The sequence below is a fragment of the Oryx dammah genome, unplaced genomic scaffold (assembly GCF_014754425.2).
Source record: "Oryx dammah isolate SB20612 unplaced genomic scaffold, SCBI_Odam_1.1 HiC_scaffold_26, whole genome shotgun sequence".
NCBI lineage: Eukaryota > Metazoa > Chordata > Mammalia > Artiodactyla > Bovidae > Oryx > Oryx dammah.
The window spans coordinates 73,907,194-73,928,307 of record NW_024070210.1 but is presented as its reverse complement, the minus strand read 5'-3'; the positions used below and the strand labels follow the sequence as shown (position 1 = coordinate 73,928,307).

Here is a 21,114-nt window from a genome sequence, read left to right as displayed (position 1 = left end):
TGGGCATCAAGTTTCCTCATCTGTAAAACAGAGATTTGGATTAGACCTGTAAATTCCTTTTCAGACCCCAAATTCCAATATAATTTTAACCCAGTTCTTATTATTTCTTATCCTTAAGAACTGTATGATTTGTGCCAATTTTTTCTCTTTTTACTTCCTTGGGTTCTTTTGCTATTCCCCACATGGAGACTTATGTTTCTCTTTTTTAAAAGTATTTCTAGATTCAGTTTACATTTATCTCCTTTTAAATATAACCTTTGTGGTTAAGAACTTTTCACTTCTGCTAAATTAAACCTGAGTAGCAGCTTTGTCCAAAACAGAAATTAGTTGCCCATTCTTGTCAGGAAGTTCTTGAGTACCTGGGATGTATCAACAGCTTCCAGATTTTCAGTGTTTTAAGAGTCAAAACCTCAGGACTCATCTCGAGTCTGGTTAACATTTTGAAAAAATTAGGTATTTTACCTAACATGCCCAAAGTAGTAAAGTATGTAATCATTTTGTTCTTATGTTTCCTCTGACAGGAGAGAAGAAGCGACCATTCAGTATACTTTTCGGTAACTGGAAGGGTTTCAAGGTCCCGAAGAGGTCAATAATGATAAAGGAGACCTTTTTCATTTAAGTAGTTAAACTTGCAGAAAGTTTGGGAGCTTTTTTGTTGTTTTTGTGTGTGTGTGTGTGTGTGTTCAACTAAAAAAAACTATTGAAAATATTTTTATTAAATATCTTAAAGAAAAAACTGAAACAACTATTTTCATTTTTAAAAATTGCTTTCCAGGTCACATAGTCACATTTCTGCATGGTTATGATCAACTGTTTAAAAACTGGGCAAAAACTCATCTTTTAGGATGGCTTATATATGCATTTTGTATTTTAACCCAATAAAATTCTGTTAAGCACTAACTTCAGAGAACACAATAGAAACTGGTGACCCAGTCTTTTAGTGCTATTCAGAGCATGTCGAGGCAGGACCTAGTTGTGCTCTCCTTTTAGCATTTTAGGTGTGATTATTGTTATCCAAGTCAATTATTGTTTTAATTTGTAAGGTTTATGAGAATATCCAACTGGTATAAGTACTTATAATTATTTAGAGAACTTGAGAAGGGTAATTTTGTGAAATTCATATGTTGCCTATAAATTATGAACATTGTTTTAATACTCCTGAAAAAGAAAGATGAAATACTAAAATAGCTCTTCTGGGGAAAATTCTCCCTCCCGCAAGTAGCACCCAGTATTAGCTTGTCTCCTTTCCCACAGTAACAACTTTATCATGGGAGCATAGGGAACTGAAACCTTTCACAATGCTTTCAGTCGGGTAGGATTGGGCTAGCCTAGGCAAACCTGGGAAGATGGAGGAGTAAATTAATAATGTTAGGTGGTAAACAAGAGGAATGGGCAGGGCCAGAAAACTAGCTGTGCCCAGCACTTCCAACAGAAAACTCTGACAAGCGTTTACTTGCACTAAAATTTATAAACTAGTAATGATTGAAGATTCACATCTATATCTCCTTAGGTAATGCTGAAAGAAAATTTTTCCATGTATATATATATACCTATATGTATGTATGTATATATAAAGTAATTCCACTCAATGAGCTCCTACTATATATGTTTGGATATTTTAAAATATATTTGAAATAACTAGTAAAGTTATAAAATCTTTAAATGGTCATGAAAATTTGGCATGAAGATTAAGAAATGGAGTCATTCTTAATAGTGTTTTGAGGTGATTCGTAGGGGACCATGAGAAGATGTATAAGGAAAGCTTCCTTGCAATCACTGTTATGAAATCGTGTGCATCATACATAGGAAAGAGAAAAAGTTCATTTTGCACTTGTCTCTCTATAGGCCTGAATGGACCTGTCTTCTCACCCATAGCTGATTGGACTGAGGTTGGGACTTGAGCCAGTCAGTTGGGTGGTACTGGATCAGAGAAGGTGGTATGTTGATCCTGAGCTACAGGTAAGCAGAATCAATGGTCTAAGGAATCTGGCTCACAAAGAGCATGACAGATGCCCAATTGGGAGAAAGACCGTGATAACCCCAGAGATTGGGGGAGCAAATAGCTGCTGGACAGCGTTTCAAGTCTATGGAGGTTCTGTTGCTCTTGCAGGGATTCAGTGAAAGCCTCTTGAATCCCTTCTCCAACTGTCTGCACCCTAACCCCTTACTTATCATTTATCTGATTTGAAGAGTACTGTGTTCAGTGTTAGCCTCTATAGTAAGATACATCAAGCAGGTCTAGAGAAAAGCTGCCAGGGATTAATATTCATACTTTTCTATACAAATGATTCTACTGACCCCTGACTATATTAACTAGGTATACTTTAAGAAGAATTAAAATGGCTATAATTTTTTAGTTTGATAATGCTAAGGGGATTTTTCAAATGCTTAATAATCTTTATAAAGCAAATTCTGATGAACTGTGTACCCCTTGGTAAAGTCTGAAAAAACAAAATGGACTTAAATACAGCAAAAGGAATTAGTTTCTTGTGAAGAAGTGTTTTTTGGCATGGTAAACAAAATGGTGAAGTGCCAGTGACCAGATTTACTTTTCTTGGCAGTCTTAAAAAATTGGGCAAAAGTCACCTCTTAGGAGGGTTTATATATACACCTACTGGTCTCTTGGGCTTCCCGGGTAGCTCAGCTATCAAAGAATCTGCCTGCAGTGCGAAAGACCCTGGTTCAATTCCTGGGGAATTGTTCCCCTGGAGAAGGGATAGATTACCCACTCCAGTATTCTTGGGTTTCCCTGGTGGCTCAGACGGTAAAGAATTGCCTGCAATGTGGAAGACCTGGGTTCGATCCCTGGATTGGGAAGATACCCTGGACAAGGGCATGGCAACACTCCACTATTCTTACCTAGAGAATTCCTATGGACAGAGAAGCATGGTTGGCTTCAGTCCATGGGGTTGCAACGAGTCGGACACGACTCAGCATAGCACAGCACTGGTCTCTTAAATTTCTTCCTTTCCCCCAAAGTGAATTATTTTATTCTCAGAATGTGAGGAATGGTAGAATTGATACATTATGGAGGAATATCAACAAAATTGGACAGTGGGGAAGGGCAGAGGAAAATCTAAACTCTGACTATAGGAGCTTTCCTTCCTTTAATGTACATCTGTTGACTTGTCATCCAGCTTATGCCTGTAACTGGTTGTCCCCTGGGAAAGAATGCAATCCAAAGAAGTGTTGTCCCAGCAGCTCTGTTTGTGCTGTGTGACTCTGCTTGTGCTGTGTGACTCTGCTTTTGTGGGCCTGCCATCCAGGTTAGGCCATAGGCCAAAGGCTGTCTCTTGGGAATTTGAAATGAAAACTGAGGGATTAAAGAAGTAGTTTGCAACATATAAATTTGTAAGATGTTCATGGCTCTTTATCACGCACACTACAGAAAACAGGTTCCAAGCTGAAGTGGAAGATGAATTCTGAGAACTGTGCCTTTGTTCACATCCTTTCCTGGGGCCACTGTGTTCTTTCCCTTACATTCCCTGGAGCTCTGCTACGTTGTCTGGAAGTGAAAGTGAAAGTCACTCAGTTGTGTCTGACTTTTGCGACCCTATGTATTGTAGCCTGCCAGATTCCTCTATCCGTGGAGTTCTCCAGGCCAGAATACTGGAGTGGGTAGCCTATCCCTTTCTCCAGCAGATCTTCCCGACCCAGGAATAGAACCAGGGTCTCCTGTCTAGTATAGTGTTTATGTGTTTTACTTAAGCTAGCTCCAGTAGGTATCTATTACTTGAACCCGTGTGTCCTAACCTATGTACTTTTCCAGAGCTGACTAAAATTATCTCCAATCTACTGAAAGCCTTCTCCTTTTCCCTCAGTCAGTGAAAAATCGGGCTGTGTTGCCTGCATATCATCTTGAATGAATGGGTCGCAAGGAACTTTCTGAGTTAAGGGAGAAATTGGGTGAACACATGTCCTTGTTTCATCAATTACTAGTTATATGATCTTAGAAAAGAAACCTTTCCAAGCCTCAATTTCATCAAATGTAAAATGGACTACAGATTTCATCTGTAAAACAAAGGAAATATCTATTTCACAAGTAAAACTGTTTAGAATACTTTATGTGTATTATCCCACTTAATATTTATACTAACCCTATTCATATGTGTTCAGTGAAAGCCTGTAATTATTAATATTCTTAATGGCAATCCACTCCAGTACTCTTGCCTGGAAAATTCCACGGACAGAGGAGCCTGTTGGGCTGTAGTCCATGGGGTCACAAAGAGTCGGACACGACTGAGCGTCTTCACTTTCACTTTAATTTTCAGATGAGGAAACAAAGGTTAAAATTTTCCCAGACTCAGCAGCTGGTAACCTAGAGCAAATCCTGTTAACCATTTCCTACAGTGCTTCTCTTACAAGCTAAACTGAAAAGACTAAAGATTCACATGCACACCATCAATACACAGCCTTACACCTAATTCACTTGCACGCCCTCTGCCTCCCTCTGCTGGCATGATCTGGGCACTTGCTTCTCTCCTTCCAAACACTCAGAGAAACTGACTTCCAGGAGAAAGCGGTTCTAGTCCTAATTTCTGGTGCCTAGAGCTTCAGACACTGTAAATCTAAAGATCTTTCTTCAGACACTGCAAACCTAAAGGTAAATGTGATGGCGTCAGTCCCTAACTAAAAATCCTTTGTAGACTCTCCATAGACTTCAAGATAAACCCTCTGACCATGGTCCATACAGACTCATTTCTTGTCACTTTCTTCCTGCATGAATCTTGAATTTTCCTCATTTCCCCACTTTTAAGTTCTACATGTGTGCTCACCTCTGGGCCTTTTTATTTCTTCCTCTGACTACCTCTCCCCTACCCCTTTCTCTTGTCTACTTCTTACATTTTCTTTAGGACTTAGTGTGGAAGTCACCCTTGACAAAAGTCTTCCAGATACCCCTATGGCTTGGATATGAGCCTTTTGTTTTTTTGGTTCCTTTTCACGCCTGTGCTTACACCATTATAGAATTTCATTTTCTTGGACCACCTTTTTACTTCTCCAACTTCCCTCTCTGAATTCTAAGGTACCTGGATGGTAAAGTACTAGTGATACAACAATCCTATCCTCAAGGAGGCGTGGGAAGACGCTAAATCCACTAAAACAGTTCTGTGGTGGCTGCAACATAAAGCACCATCATTTTTAGGGATTCCCAACTCAAATCATCAAAGAGATCAGAGACTCATGAATTAAGCTTCTACTTCTCAGGGACCCACACAGGTACTAGCTATGCTGGCAAAAGCCCACAAAACCCTGGAGCCTAACCTTGCAGCTATCTGCTCCTTCTATGTGCCAAAGTCTGTTAAGTGAGGGGACTCATCATTGAGCAAAATAGCGTGAACTCTGGCTTTAGAGCTAGCGTGTAGCAGGAGAAATGGACATGAATAACCAAGCAGGTACATGTGTGTAATGAAGACCTTGATAGGTGATCCATGGAAAAGTCCTGGGTGCTATAAAAGCTCATAATGGGATGAGAGGGTAGAGGGCCAATGTAGGACCGCTTCTTTGAGAAAGTGACCTGTATGAAAGACCATATAGGAATTAACAAGGCTGAGCCTGAGAAGAAGGGATGAGAGAGAGGAGCTCCTCAGTGTGAACTGAGGTGGGAGGGAGGTCGGCCCCTGAAGGAACTGAAAGAGCCGTGTAACTGGAGCGCTTGCGGAGGAGGAGAGGGGCGGACCTGAAGAGGTGGGAGGACCTGGACACCTTGCGGGCTTGAATTTACCTTACCTTCTCAAAGATGCCTCACTCCTCTCAAGACAAAAGGTGAGGGAGAACCCCGTGTGTGGTGTTCCGTGGCCACCCAGTGTGGCTGACTGTTGATAACCAGTGGGTAAAGAGTATGCCTTCAATGCAGGAGACACAGAAGACACGGATTTGATCCCTGGGTTGGGAAGATCCCCTGAAGGAGGGCATGGCAACCCAGTCCAGTATCCTTGCCTGCAGAATCCGACGGACAGAGGAGCCTGGTGGGCTAAAGCCCATGGAGTTGCAGAGTCAGGCACAACTCTGAAATGACTGAGCACACAAACTGCAGGATATGAAAATCACTGCCCCAAAGCCTGCACTTTAGTAGGAACCTCAAGGACCCCAAAACTTTTGAGATAATAATGGAAGAAAAACAAGTATTGCCTTCCCTCCTCACTTGCTTTCTGCCCGCCTCTGACCCAACTCATGTCTTTAAATGATGTAATCCAGCAGAGATCTCTGGCGTGAAACAGTTTCTCCTCTTCATCCTCTTTGGGGACTGGTTGGGAGTGAAGTTTCTGCTCTTCTTCAAGGAATCTCAGAGGACTCTGAGTTCCCAGTATGCTCTCCGCCCTCCCACTCCAAACCAACTGCTGCCACTTTGAACCCGAGGCTCTTCTCTATCCTCACACATATTCGTTTTATGTATGTAAGTATGTGTGTGATTGTGTGTATTTGATTTTGAAACTATCCTTGCAGAATCCTATTGGTACTTTCTCTAACTTCTGCATTCCTGCCTGACCTCTACCTTAAGAAGGGATTGGATTATGGAATAGGAGGGTTAGGCTATATCCAGACAGGGTAAGACTCCTTTCTGAAAGGCCTGGAAACCAAACTGAGGAAAAAGAAAAAGACCAAAGAATTACTTGAGAGCGTCTAAGTAAAATGTTGGATATGATCCATGCCAAACAGTACTTAGCAGCTCTGTGTGTTTTAAAATATCTGTTTCTGTACACAAGGAGAGACCCTTAGATATTTAGCAGAGGTTATCTCTGGGTAGTAGAATTACTGGTAATTTTTTGTTATTTGCTTATTTATAAGCAATTATATGCTATTTTATTAATCATTAATATCATAAAAATGACTATAAAACAAAACCTAGTATAGGGGTTTTTTTTTTTTTTTTTTCTGACTCTCCAGGATAGGCTCTACTTCTGGGTATAAAGGCTCCAACAAAAAGATTTTCCAGTCATTGCTATCTAGTTTTTCAGGGAGAAGAGTAGTCCTCCAAATCCCGGGTCAAACTGTCTTCCAGCCATAGTGTTTCCCACTATAGTCTGCTGTAAACTACAATAGGGGGACTGGCCTGTAGTTAGCACACCATGGTCAGTAGCGTCATGAATTTTCACTGAAAATAGCTGGACTACAAACCCATCTTTGGATATATTATGGGATTGCTAAAAAAAACCCCACCAGCTCCCCAGTGAGTGATACTGGGGATAAATGGATTGAGTATGAGCTCTCTTTGTTAGAGATGAGTCATTCCTTTGCTGGAATACCACTGAGATGCATTCATCAGGATGACTCTCTAGAAAATCATTGCTGAAGTCTGGGAATTGAACTCTGAAGAACTACTCTTAGCAGGAGCCGAAGGGCATCTGGTGATGTGAGGCTGGTTCAAGGGACATACTAAGTAGGAAGAGGACCTTTTGAACAAGTAGATTGCCATAGCTTCCCTTGTGGCTCAGCTGGTAAATAATTCATCTGCAATGCAGGAGACCTGGGTTCTATCCCTAGGTTGGGAAGATCCCTTGGAGAAGGGAAAAGCTACTCCAGAATTCTGGCCTGCCACATCTCCCTTGTCCTGGAGGGAAATGGAAGCATTTTAGTCATAGGAATTTTGTCAGCATTATTTCATCTTAATTTGGTTATTGGTCTATGAGAGGAAAGGGGGAAATCACAAAGGTGACAAGGGGGACATGTGTCTACATTATGTATCAGTCCCTCTGCTCTTAAAAGGCCAGGCCACGTGAGTGTGTGTGTAATTTTTAACATAGATGGGTCTAGCAAGCTCACTGAGACCATTTTCTTATTTAACACTTAGCCTTGGACTACTGTGTGGTTACATTTCTTTAATATCCAGAATAATGCTAGTACAATACAGGAAAGCAGCCCAGTTCCCACATCCTTTGCTGTAATTCCAGTATTTACAGGAGACAATGGTATTTTCCTAGCTGGAGATTAGGTACAGATTTCACAATGACAGAGCCAAACATCAGCATCACCCCCAAAGGACAGTCACCAAAGCAGCAAAGCAGAAGCCAGGAGTATTGACAAAACGCTTTAACCAAAAACTGTACTGAAAACAGATTCCTTGACAAGCCATCAAACTCACACCAAGGAGAAACAAACCACAATATTAGCAACATGGCAGCATCCAATAGGCAACTAATCAAGGCTGCACATAGTTTACCACAGACAGAGCTTTGGAGATGGGACATAAGAAGGCCTAAAACTCAAAGTTGGCCCACACCCCACCCATCCACTAGTCAGGTCCCTGTAGCTTACAGTTGGAGCAGTTCATTCTGAGGACCCCACCAGAGGCCCTATTCTAAAGAAGTCTAGCTTCCCCTAGTAGTTTAAAGCATCCTTTTTGTCTTTTTAAGGGACATAGGTAGTCTGCATAACTGGCTGCCTCCCAAAGCTATAATGAAGGAGACCTAGGCCTCTCAATTAATTTCACAAAAGACGAACCAAAAGTCTTAAGTTCTAGGCAATTGTGGAGTGAGAAAGATGTGCCCTCAGCAACCCTCCCCCTCCATTCTGTATCCTTTTGTTTGAATTAGCTTAATCTCTCTCTCTACTGTGAACAGTGAATGAGATCAGAGCACTGTCCTCTTGGAGGGATTTTCACTTTTGTCAGGAGTCAAAGCCTTAAACTAAAAGAATCAACTGTTTATCTAGAGCTGGTGGAACAGGTTTGCACACCCTGTTGGCATCCTATAGACCTGGGAGCCGTTGTCTTGGAGAACTAAGCCAGTTCATTAATATTCTCTATCAGATGCTTGACAGGCATCAACCTGCCCTTCATAAAGACTCAGCAGCTACACTGCTTCTAAGATGTTCCATCTCAGCCTTAAGTTCCTACAGGGCTGGAGAGGCCTGGGTTTCCACTTCCGTGAAGCCTTCTTGGGACTCCCTCAAGGAGGCCAATTCACTCTTCAGTGGAAGGTTGAAGCTCTCCTATATCCACTTACCAAATTCCCAGGATGACGAAGCCTGCTATTTTTACATCCCCTTAGCAGAAGAGGCTGAAAAAGAACTGGCTCACATTAGGTGGGAAGTCCAGTGATTTTTACATACAACTGCAGCTATAGTCAACAGGTTACATATGAGCTTCTGTCTGACAGAAGTGCTTCAACTTTAAAATCCTTGCTGTGTGCTATATTGCTGCTTTCTTTGTGGACCATTAATTTTATGCCCTATTGTATTGTTTTAATTTTTTGCATGTTAGTTAATTTTCAGAATTATCAAAGGAAACTCTTAGATTTGGTTTATTTATATACACAGATTTCAATTAAAATTTTCTTTTGATAATCCTGATACTTATATGTATTTTGATCAAATTTTTTTCCTTTTGGGCCACACTGCATGGCATGCAGAAAGTTAGTTCCTTGACCAGGGGTCGAACCTGTGCACCCTGCAGTGGAAGTGTGGAGCCCTAAGTGTTAGACCGTCAGAGAATTCCCTATGTTATAACTTTATTATTATATATTATTGTCGCCTACATTTTTGCTTGTAAAGAAAACATGGTCATTTTTAATGACCATAGCCAGCTTTACTAGACCCCAACTGTATTTTTGGGGGGCTTCTTGTTTTGGGGAATCTGGAGATGAATGAATAAGTTGGTCATTTTTGAGCCATGATTTGAAAGATCTTTTTCTTTTTAAAAAAAACAACCCAGCCTTTCCCCCCTGTCTCTCTAAATAGCACTTCTGACTGGAAGCATCACAGTGACCTGCTCGTGCAGGGTGTGAGTTGGGGGTCTGGATGAGGGCCTGCCAAAAGGACTGGAAGAAGTTCAAAAGCATGGAGTGAAACCAGATTTGTTTTGCGCATTCTGCCTCAGGTTTGCCTTGTGAAGAAATGTGAATGTAAGGCTTCTAAAAACGATTTGAGAACCGTGATTAAATAGACTGGAGAAGGTCTTTACCCAGTAAAGGGCTTTCATACAATGAATCTTCCTAAGGAGGAGCCTCAGTAAATGGGTTCAAAAGGGCACAAACTAGAATACATAGTATTTGTGTAAAAGGAAAAACTTCCCATTGGTAAAAGCAAAATAATTGACTGTGGAGACCTGGTGATCTTTATTAGCAGAATAGAAGCCCCTCTGTAGGACTGGGTATGATCGGGTTCCAGTGTCCTTCCAGACCCGAGACTCTGAGGGGAAGGGTGGTTCTGTGGGGACCAGCCTGGCCTCTGTGGGTACCAGGAAGTGGCATCTGCTGTGAAAGGGAGGAGCAAGAGCTTCGTTCAGATGTAGGAACAGGAAAACACACCACAGTATGGAACACACAATAGCAGCATAATAAATACTGATCAGTTTATAAAGGAATAGAGTCCCAGAAACCAGCAGAATATCGCTCTTGTTAACAGGGGACACTGACTTCATCTTCCCGGTTTCCACTGAGATGAGCCAACTGCATAGACACAAACGTACCACACAAAACTCTGGGACTAGGTTTCTATTCTCGCTGTCCCCCGCAGAAGGTTAGGCAGGAGCTGCCTCGGCCACTGGTCACTGTGACCCAGGGTGCCTGCTCCTGTGAAGGGGCATGAGTTTGTCTCTCTACTTCAGTGGCAAGCTCCAGTGGCATCAGACACTCTTGTCCTGGTCATAGACCAGGGTCATTCAGTATGGCAGCGATTGCGGCAGCTGTGACTCCTTCCTTTTGACAGTAGACCTTGATCCTTTACAAAGTTCTCAGGGACTCAAAAGGACAGATGTCTTTTTGGAAAGTAAACCAGAATCAGCTTGCCCACCCTCAGGGGACCTTGATCATGGTTATTCTTTGAGAGGAGTCATTACTTTTCAGGGGAGCTTGCTGTTCCCCTGCCAGTACAACTTCTCTTCCACTTTTTTCTTTTTCCATCGGCAGAACAGCAGCATCTTAAAGGTCTTCCTGAAGGTTCTGTTGCAGAGGGCATAGCAAATGGGGTTGACAGTGCTATTGACATAGCATAACCAGTAGCCCAGGTGCCACAGGGTGACTGGGACACACTTGTCGCAGAAGGTAGAAACCAGGACCATGATGTTGTAAGGAGTCCAAGTGATGATGAAAGCCAGGAGAATTGCACTCAGGGTCTGGGCAGCTTTCCTCTCTTTGACGAGAACCATCCTCTTTCGTTTGGTCATCTGGTGGCTGAGGTTGGGATCGAGGCCTTTTGTTGAGGGGTCCTTGGACACTGGGAAGGAACATGGCATGATTTTTAGCTTGCGGCATCCATTGTTGGTGTCATGGGTCCCCTCAGCTTTTACCACCAGTCGGAACTTGTAGGCCACCCACTTCTGACTCTTGGGCCCATGAGCAGCAGCTGGAGACAGGAAGTATTTCGGGGTGTCATAGTCATTTTTTTCACTTTGAGCATTCGCAAAAGTCTGCTTGGTCTCGTCAGCACTTAACTCTTCCCTTGGGCTTTCCTTGGCTTGACTCTTGTAAACCACTTGAAAGACAGGATCCGTGGCGGGCTTGTCCTCGTCTTCTGAGGAGGGGTAGCTGCTGCAGGTGGTTAGCTGCTCGGCTTTGGCCCACTCAGTGCTCGGGCCGGTGGCTTGGGATGGCTTCCCAGTGATGGAGGTGCTCCTGTGGGAGGATGACCAGGAGGCCTGGTTCCTTTCCCTCTGGGCCAGGGTGGGCCGGGGGCAGCTGAAGCAGGACCTGAGCAGAGCCTGGTGAGCTGACTTTCTCTTCTCAGCTTCAGCCACGGAGTCTGAGCCCTGGAGGTCAGCCAGGTCCTTGGTTCGCTTCTCCGTTTCCCGGTAGATGCGGCAGTAGAGGATGGTCATGACAGAAACAGGGATGTAGAAGGCAGCAATGGCAGTGCCGAAAGTGATGGTGGGCTCAGAGAGGAACTGGATCTGGCACTCATCTGGAGGTACTGTCCGCTCCCCAACCAGGTACTGCCAGCAGAGGATCGCGGGGGCCCAGAGGATGAAGGAGATCAGCCAGGCCAAGCCAATCATGATGCCAGCCCTCTTTGGGGTACGCTTGGCCCGGTACGTGAGGGGTCTTGTGATCGAAAAGTAACGGTCAAAACTAATCACCAGAAGGTTCATGACAGAAGCATTGCTGGCCACATAGTCCAGCGCAAGCCAAAGGTCACAAGCCAGACTCCCGAGAGCCCACCGTCCCATGAGGATGTACGTAGTGTAGAGGTTCATGGAGAAGATCCCAATGATGAGATCTGCACAGGCTAAGCTGAGCAGGTAATAGTTGTTAACTGTCTTCAGCTGGCTATTGACCTTGAAGGAGATCATGACGAAGACATTGCCCACGATGGTGATCAGACTCACCACCGCTGTGACAGCTGCAATGGTGATGACCTCCCACAGCCCATGGCGTTCCAAAGGCTGGTGACTCACTGGGGTGCTGTTGACAGTAGATGCATTGTGGTAAGGTTCCCCTTCCATCCTGGTGCAAGAGTCTACATCAGGAGTCTTAGGTTCTAGACGGATCTCTCTTCTATCCCACCTCTTCTGGTCAGCACCTGGAAGAGAGGGAAAGTCATTAGCTCCACTCACCAGCATGAATTTATTTTCCACTCGTTGTTTATAATTTCCAATAGGACATTAAATGTGCTCCCACACCTATTGAGAGCAAGATGCTGAAATTTCTAAAGTTTTGATGACACTTTTTATAGGTGTCTCTTCCCTTTGCTTTTTATAATTACTAATGCCTGAGAGCCTTTCTTGTACGAGAGGCCCTCTTGTGGTTCCAACAGGCAATTTTAAAAAACAGTATGATGACAAGGGCAATCAGAATGGGAACAAAAAGGAATTGAATTGTTGGAAGGCAGTAAAGAGGGGAAAACGGGTGATGTTAAGTTGCCTTAGACTACGGTCTTACTTTTTGAGGGAAGACCCTCTGTTTTTTAAGCTCTGGTGGTAAGTACCTATTTTTTCATGCACTTGGGAAAAAGACAAGTTGTACCTACTTTATAAGTCCAGTTATTAAACATTATTGAGTTTAATTATAAATTCAGTCATTAAACATTATTCAGGCACTGTTGTGAGCCAAAGCTGCATTACACCACTTCTTCCTGATTTAATGCACAAACTCCCCATGTATACCCAGTTTTCATCTAAAAGGTTCAAACGTTGCCCCAGTGGCTAAAGATGATGGTCCCCCCTCTTCCATTTTGGGGCTGTTTGCAATGTCACAAATTGTTTTAATTTTTTTTTTCTGATTATAAAGTAATACGTTCCTTGTAAAAGTTCAACCAATGTAAAAATGTATAACTTAGAAAGCAAAATTTTCTTCTAAATTATCTTGCCAAGGTAATCAGTGCTAACAGCATGTATTTTGACAGCTTCGCTCCCATTCTGAGGGTTGTCTTCTTTGTTTTATTTATGGTTTCCTTTGCTGTGCAAAAGCTTTTAAGGTTAATTAAGTCCCATTTATTTTTTGTTTTTATTTTCATTACTCTAGGAGGTGGATCATAAAAGATCTTGCTGTGGTTTATGTCAAAGAGTGGTCTATGTATTCCTCTAAGAGTTTTATAGTGTCTGATCTTACATTTAGGTTTTCAATCCATTTATCCATTTTGAGTTTATTTTTGTGTATGGTGTTAGGGAGTGTTCTAATTTAATTCTTTTACATGTAGCTGTCCAGTTTTCCCAGTACTAGTTATTAAAGAGACTGTCTTTTCTTTATTATATGTATTACGTGCCTCCTTTGTCATAGATTAGGTGACCATAGCTGCATGGGTTTATCTCTGGGCTTTCTATGCTGTTTCATTGATCTGTATTTCCATTTTTGTGCCAGTACCATACTGTCTTGATTTCTGTAACTTTGTAGTATAGTGTGAAGTCAGGGAGCCTGATTCCTCCAGCTTCATTTTTCTTTCTCAGGATTGCTTTGGCTATTCAGGGTCTTTTGTGTTTTCATGCTGAATCAGTAGATTTCAAGTAAAGCAGATTGTCCTCCATAACTGATGACTGGATGATTCTAATCAGTTGAAATCTTTAAGGGTAAAGGCTGAGAAGAAAGAATTCTGCTTCCAGATTGCCTTCAGAGTCAATTCTACAGCATTAACTGCTGCTGGATTTCCAGCCTCCTGGCCTTCGCTGCACATTTCAGACTTGTTAGCTCCCTTGTTCTTAAACATTCCTCAAAAAGTTCCCCACCGCCCCCCGCCCCCACACACAGATAAATGGAATAAGCACTTTGATAAATGGAAAAAAAGATCATTTATAGTGGCCCGTAGGGCTTCCCAGGCGGCTTAATGGTAAAGAATCTTCCTACTGATGCAGGAAACGTGGGCTTGATCCCTGGGTGCGGAAGATCCTCTGAAGAAGGAAATGGCAACCCATTTCATTATTCTTGTCTGGGAAATCCTGTGGACATAGGAATCTGGTGGTCCATGAGGTCACAAAAGAGTCGTACACAGCTTAGCAACTAAACAGCAACACTAAGAGTCCTTACCTCATAGGATTGTTGTAAAGATTAAACAAAATAATCCGGGTTAAGTGCTTTGCATAGAGACTGACACAGGAAAATGCTCATTACAAGATAGCAATCTGGCAAGAAGGAGGTCAAAAATGACTCTTCCTACTGTGGGTATGGGTCTGAGGCATGGTCTATTAAGGGATAAGTTGGAATAAAACGATGAGGCCATATTTCTGCAACCTTGAGCCATCCGTTTCAGATGCTTCATGGTACTGATGATACTCTCCCCTTCAGTTACTAGAGTTGGTGCCCTACCACTGGGGGCAGAACAAATTGTTTCCAACCACTCAACCTAAGTAGCCTACTGCTGCTGCTGCTGCTAAGTCACATCAGTCGTGTCCGACTCTGTGTGACCCCATAGACGGCAGCCCACCAGGCTCCCGTCCCTGGGATTTTCCAGGCAAGAATACTGGAGTGGGTTGACATTTCCTTCTCCAGTGCATGAAAGTGAAAAGTGAAAGTGAAGTCGCTCAGTTGTGTCCAACTCCTTGCCACTGGACTGTAGCCCACCAGGCTCCTCCGTCCATGGGATTTCCTAGGCAAGAGTACTGGAGTGGGTTGCTGTTGCCTTCTCCAAAGTAACCCACAGTCCTCCTCAAAGTCTGCTCATTGGAATGCTGCTGCTGCTGCTAAGTTGCTTCAGTCGTGTCCGATTCTGTGCGACCCCATAGATGGCAGCCCACCAAGACTCCCCCGTCCCTGGGATTCTCCAGGCAAGAACACTGGAGTGGATTGCCATTTCCTTCTCCAATGTATGAAAGTGAAAAGTGAAAGTGAAGTTGCTCAGTCGTGTCTGACTCTTAGCGACCCCATGGACTGCAGCCTACCAGGCTCCTCCAGCCATGGGATTCTCCAGGCAAGAGTACTGGAGTGGGTTGCCAGTGCCTTCTCCGGCTCATTGGAATAGGACCACCTTAAGATTCTTGATTGAAAAAACTGTGTCCATAGTCTGGTAAGTTGTGGAAATACCATCTAAAAGCTCCCAGAGACTCAGAAGACATAGGAACCCAGTGAAGGCTGAGAGGTCCTGAGGTCAAGGACACTCCTGAATTTATTTTAACCCAGAGGTGACTTAGCATATCTAACATTTTTCAGTGGAACAGCAGTTAGTATCTTGTGTAATCCCACAAGATGGATCGCACTTGGAAAATGCAGTTTAGTGGGAAACATACTGAACTAGGACCGTGGAGATCTGAGTTCTCATTTCAGCTAAAATCTTGTGATTTGAGACAAATCTCTGGGGCCCAGTTTCCTCACATATAAAATTAAGAGGTTGGCATTGATGATTTATTCTTTAAAGTGAGTTCAGGCTTTTCTTGTAGACTGACAATGGAAAACACTGGATTTTGTGTTAATTTTTAGCCTTGACTTTCCTCTATTTTCAGCCAGGAAAATAGTTATTTATCTGCTCAATAATATAGCATAGTGAAAGCAGCTCTCAGCTAATTACCTATTAAACAGACATAACAATATTTGTTAAAGAGTAGAACAATATCTGCTGTATCCACCTTACAGATTGTTTTGAGGACTCCCAAATCAGATAATGTAGGGATACCACCAGGTCCTTTTCTAGTGGCAGTTTGGGGTTTTAATTATTACAAAATGAAGAGTTAGTCTAGGTAAGTGGATCTTACCCTAAGCCATTTACTAGGATAATCTAGGAGCTTTTTAAAAATACTAATGTCTGGGGTCCCACCCCAGACCTGTTAACTCAAAATCTAATTATGTGAAGAGACATGGGTCTATGTTGCTGTGAAATTACTCGGGTGAGTCTCACGTGGAGCCAGGGTGGAAAGCCTCTCTAGATCTGTGCCATTCAAGGTGAGCACATTAGATCTGAAAGATTCCCAGGATCAGAACAGAATCAATGCTTCTCAAAATGCTCATGAATTACCTGGTGGGGGGCGGTGGGTCTTGTTAAACTGAAGAAGGGTGGGGCTTGCAATTCCACATTTCTAGAAACCTCTTCATGCTGCTGATCCAGGAACTGTACATAGCAAGGCTGAGGGTAATTTCTGAACTTCCTAGAAAAGGAGAACCATAGCTTACAATGTGCTGTTGAAATTGGAATTTTCCAACTGAAATGTCCAGTAACAATTCAGGTCCCCCTCTGCCTTCCGAGTTATTCTTACTGTTCCTGTTTGAAATTAACACATTATTTCCTCTCCACCTTTGGTTCCCTCTATTCTTTCATTTTTTCCCACTGCTTCACTTTTGGGAGAATGATTCCCCCCCACACCCACCCCAATTCCTAAGCTACTGGGAATGTACAGACCTTTCCACAAACAAAGTCATTTGGGAGATGAAGTGGTTCCATGACTGAAAGATTGATTTCTTTTTGTTACACTAGCTGGATGATAGTTGAGGGTGAAAACCGACTTTAAGGCATCATACTATTCGACAATAAGCTTTTTGAATCATTGAAAGGTTTTTGACTGAAAAACTGTATTTATGGAAGGGTGAATCTTAAATTTGTGTGTGTGTGTGTGTGTGTGTGTGTGTGTGTGTGTGTAAGTGTTTATAGTGGGGGAGAAATTTCTTCAGAGTTCTTGTTTGGTTGAGTGTGTGTGCGCTCAATCTCTCAGTCATGTCCTACTCTTTGTGACCCCATGGACTGTAGCCCACCAGGCTCCTCTGTCTGTGGGATTTTCCGTTCAAGAAGAGTATTGGAGTGGATTGTCATTTCCTCCTCCTGGGGACCTTCCTGACCCAGGGATTGAACCTGAGTCTCTTGCATTGCAGGTGGATTCTTTACCTCTGAGCCACCGTGGAAGCCTTCTTACTTGTTACTCAAAGTTTAAAAGTTACCATTTTTCACCATAGTGTTGAGAGTATGTTTATTTCTAGGGTGCCTGAATCAACAGAGAGCAGATAATCCTCCCTGGTTTATTTTCCACTACTGAACAGAAAACAAGAGTCTGGGAGAAATAAAAGTGTTCTTGTTCCTGACCTTGGTAGATTGCTTCTTGCTTCTTTGTTGTCAACAAATGAAGTAAAACAGCATAAAAACAAAAAAGGTAACACTGTACCAAATGAATTTCTCTCCTTGTGGAGTGGCCTTGATGACTTCTGGAATACTTCTGAAATACTTCTCTGAGAAGCTTTATGCCTGAACCACTCCTCACTGTTTCTATAACAACCACAGTGGAAAACTTCAGTAGCATCTACAGTCCAGTGATGTCAGGACACCACTATCACCAGATCATGTGTTATATAGAATATTCATATACTGCTTCCCCTTCCTACTTTTCAAAGATAAATCATAGAAAGTAAGTGTAAACACATGGTACCTGCCATCAAGTTAGATTTAAGAAAGAACTTCCAACTTCCAGTGACAACATGTGTGACTAAGGGGGGTTCTGGACTTGTCATTTTTGGTTTCTTCTGGCAGGTGAGTTCTGTCTAACTCTTGATAGAATAGAATGCTGTCCAAGAGTGTATAGTGATTAAGAAAGGGCTTGTCGGCCACTCTTGCCTTATGAAACAAACCACATTCTGCCTGTGGAATGTGTATCTCTCTAAATAAACCTGTTTTCACGTAAAAAAAAATGTCTTGGTGTTGCTGAAGCAATAATATCTGAAGCAGAATTTTAATCTGATATGTTTTTAAAAACATGTTCTGTGTTTACCACTGGGCTACAAGCCATGGGGTACATAAGAGCTATACAACAGTTCTTGAACGGAAGGAGTTAAACTTTTACAATTCTAAGAAAAAGAGGACACAAGAATTGTTGAGCCTTTACAGTTATGCGACAGAAAAGTCTATTATCGAGGTCATCAAATGATTGTATTTTCATTGTATCTGGAAAACAGAGGTGGGATTGCTTTACATGAAGACATGAACTGGAGTCCTTCAATGCATGTGCTGTGACCCTCAGGGCTTGGAGTTGCCTAGGTGGGTTGTCTTCTGTTGAGATCAGTCTTGTCTCATCCCACAGTATTGGGCAGGTGTTATCTTTTTATGTGTGCCAGGACATGGGCAAGTCTGGGCAGTACTGCCACAAATGGATTTATGTAAAACTCTTGAAGTTCAGACACTCTTGAGTGTATTGTCCAAGTCTTCCTAACAGACTTGGAGATGTGCCTTATATATGCATCTTTGAATTCCCCAGCCTGGTGTCTTCTGGAAGCAACAAGAGAATGTTTCAAAGAGTAGGAGTGATCAACTGCATCAAATGAGACTGATAATCAAGAAAGATTTTCAAAAGGGAAGGGTTATATGTATATCTATGGCTGATTCATGTTGAGGTTTGACAGAAAACAACAAAATTCTGTAAAGCAATTATCCTTTAATAAAAAAATAAAAGAAAGATTAAGACTGAGACCTACTGGACCTAGTTACATGGAGATCATAAATCACATTGGTAAAGTGGTGGGCATGAGAGCCTTGTGTAGTGAATTAAGAGGCTGAGTGGGAGGAGAAATAAGAGAGCTGTAGATGACTCTTCTGAGGAGCTTTGCTTTAGAAAGGAGTAGAGAATTGGGCCAGAAGCTGGACTAGAATGCAAGGACAAGAGTTTTGTTTTTTTTTAAAGAAAGGTGGAAATGTAGCATTTTTGCAGCCTAATGTGAGTAACTGCTTTATCAGTTAGCAACTATCCGATGTTGCTGGAGAGATGTCCTCCAGTAGGTGAGCAGGGAGAGGAGCCAGTACAGTCGTAGAGGCCTTGGCCTTGCACTGGAGCTGAGACCCATTTGGAGAACAGGAGAGGAGGTAGGGTACATGTGTACAGGCACAGAAAGGCAGCCTAGGATCTGTGGTGACGGCAGTGGTGGAAAGCCTTTTCTGATTGCTTCTATTTCTCTGTGATATAGAAAGCAAGAACAGCAGCTGGGAATGAGGATGGAGGGAGAGAGGAGAAGGGATCAGGTTATGAATTCTGTGTGTTGAGAGTTTGTTCTGTTGATTTTGGGGAGTTCTTTACCCCCGATTCCAGCTCAAGGCCAAAGCAACATTGTGAGCTGACAGACAGTTCACGTGCCTTCATCTTCACTGGGTTATCGGCTGGACCCTGGCCTGAAAGGATGGCTCCTGCCAGACTCCCTTCCCCTGCAGCCTGGGCGCATCCCTCAGTAGTGGATGCAGCTGTTAAAAACACAAAGTAAATAAAAGGACATCTTTTTTGAGAGATTTGTTTTCCAATTTGCATTGTTCATAGACTATGCATCAGAAGTCAACTAAACTGTAGAAAATCTGCCTGCCTACAGAGAGAAGAATCAGGAACTGCTTTTTTTCCCCAGAAAAGTTATATTAATATTTGCAAGGGGACAGGGCCTTTAAAAAGATCCTATCATAATATCTGCTTTCATTAGACAATGAGCGCTTATGAACTCCATAGTCTTGGACTAGGAGTTAGGAGGCTTTCTTGTGATATTTAAATGCCCAATACTACCTTGAGACAGTGGTTCTCAAACCTGGGCATTCGTCACAGTCACCTGGTGAGGGGTTGGTTAAAGCATTGATTGCTGGGCCACATCCTCACATTTCTGATTCTGGGGTAAAGCCTGAGACCTTGCGTTTCTTTTTTCCTCTTAATGTTCTGGCCGTGCTAGATCGTCATCGCTTTGCGTGGGCTCTCTCTAGCTGCGGCGAGCAGGGGCTGCTTCCTAGCTGCAGTGCACTGGCTCCTTTTGCTGTGGTGCACAGGCTCTGGGCGCAAGGCTGCTGCAGTTGCACCTCGGGCTTTAGAGCACGGGCTCAGTAGTTGTGGTGCTTGGGCTTAGTTGCCCCTGGGCATGTGGAATCTTCCTGGAGCAGGGATCGATCCCATGTTCCCTTCATCGGCAGGTAGATTCTTAACCACTGGATCACCAGGAAGTCCAAAATTTGCATTTCTAATAAGTTCCCAGGTGACACTATGCTGCTTGCCCACATTTTGAGAACTCTTGCCTTAAGGAATTGACATCATAGGTCATATATATGTAAAAATATGCCAAAAAATGGTTTGTTTTCTTAAGGACTCACCTATGTAATTCAGGACTTTGCTTTTGTATCTCATGAATACTACCTAAGGGAAAACTGAATTTTTTATTCATGCAGTGGCATATATTTAAAATCAGGACTATCAAGTCAAAGCAATAGCAGAAAATCCTCCTTCCCTTCTTCCCTTTGTTATTTATAAAACTAAAAGATCTCTCTCTTTTTTTTTTTTTTTCTTTTTGCAGTGTAGTAGGTGACAGACACTTTTCCAATGTGGATCATAATCAGATGAGAATACACTCAACGTCCTGGTTAAAAGAATTTCTACTTGTGGTGTCCTCTAATTAGGTATTAGCAGGAGACCCCTGAATTCTCCATATCCTAAACACTTTTGGTTCAATTGAAAAGACCCTTGAACTGATAGATGGGGAGGGCAAAGTAATGTAGTTTCTGCACTTCTAATGGCATCTGAAGTATAGACTGAAGAACACAGATTCTGAAACCAGACTGATCAGGTATGAATCTCGATTTTGTCACTCATTAGCCTGAGCAAATGATTGAACTCCTTTGTGACTCAGTTTTCTCATCTGTAAAGTAGGGATAGTAGTAATTCTATTATTCATAGAAATATTAATGAAGATTAAATTTAGCCTGTGTAAAGTGCTTGGAGTTTTGCAAGGCACAAAATAAATGTTAGCTCTTACTATCCACAAATCAAGTCTCTCCATGTCCTAACGAGGCTGGCTTAACATAAAACCCACTGATCTTTTCAACCTCATA

General features: G+C 42.6%; 1 protein-coding gene across 1 annotated transcript; it reads right to left on the bottom strand.

The window, feature by feature from the left end:
• Window positions 1-10,326: 10,326 nt before the first annotated feature.
• CHRM5 (cholinergic receptor muscarinic 5) lies at window positions 10,327-12,392 on the bottom strand. The gene has a single exon (XM_040226997.1). It carries the CDS (start codon window positions 12,374-12,376, stop codon window positions 10,778-10,780), a length of 1,599 nt encoding a protein of 532 aa, XP_040082931.1. The 5' UTR covers window positions 12,377-12,392; the 3' UTR covers window positions 10,327-10,777.
• Between the last annotated feature and the right edge of the window lie 8,722 nt (window positions 12,393-21,114).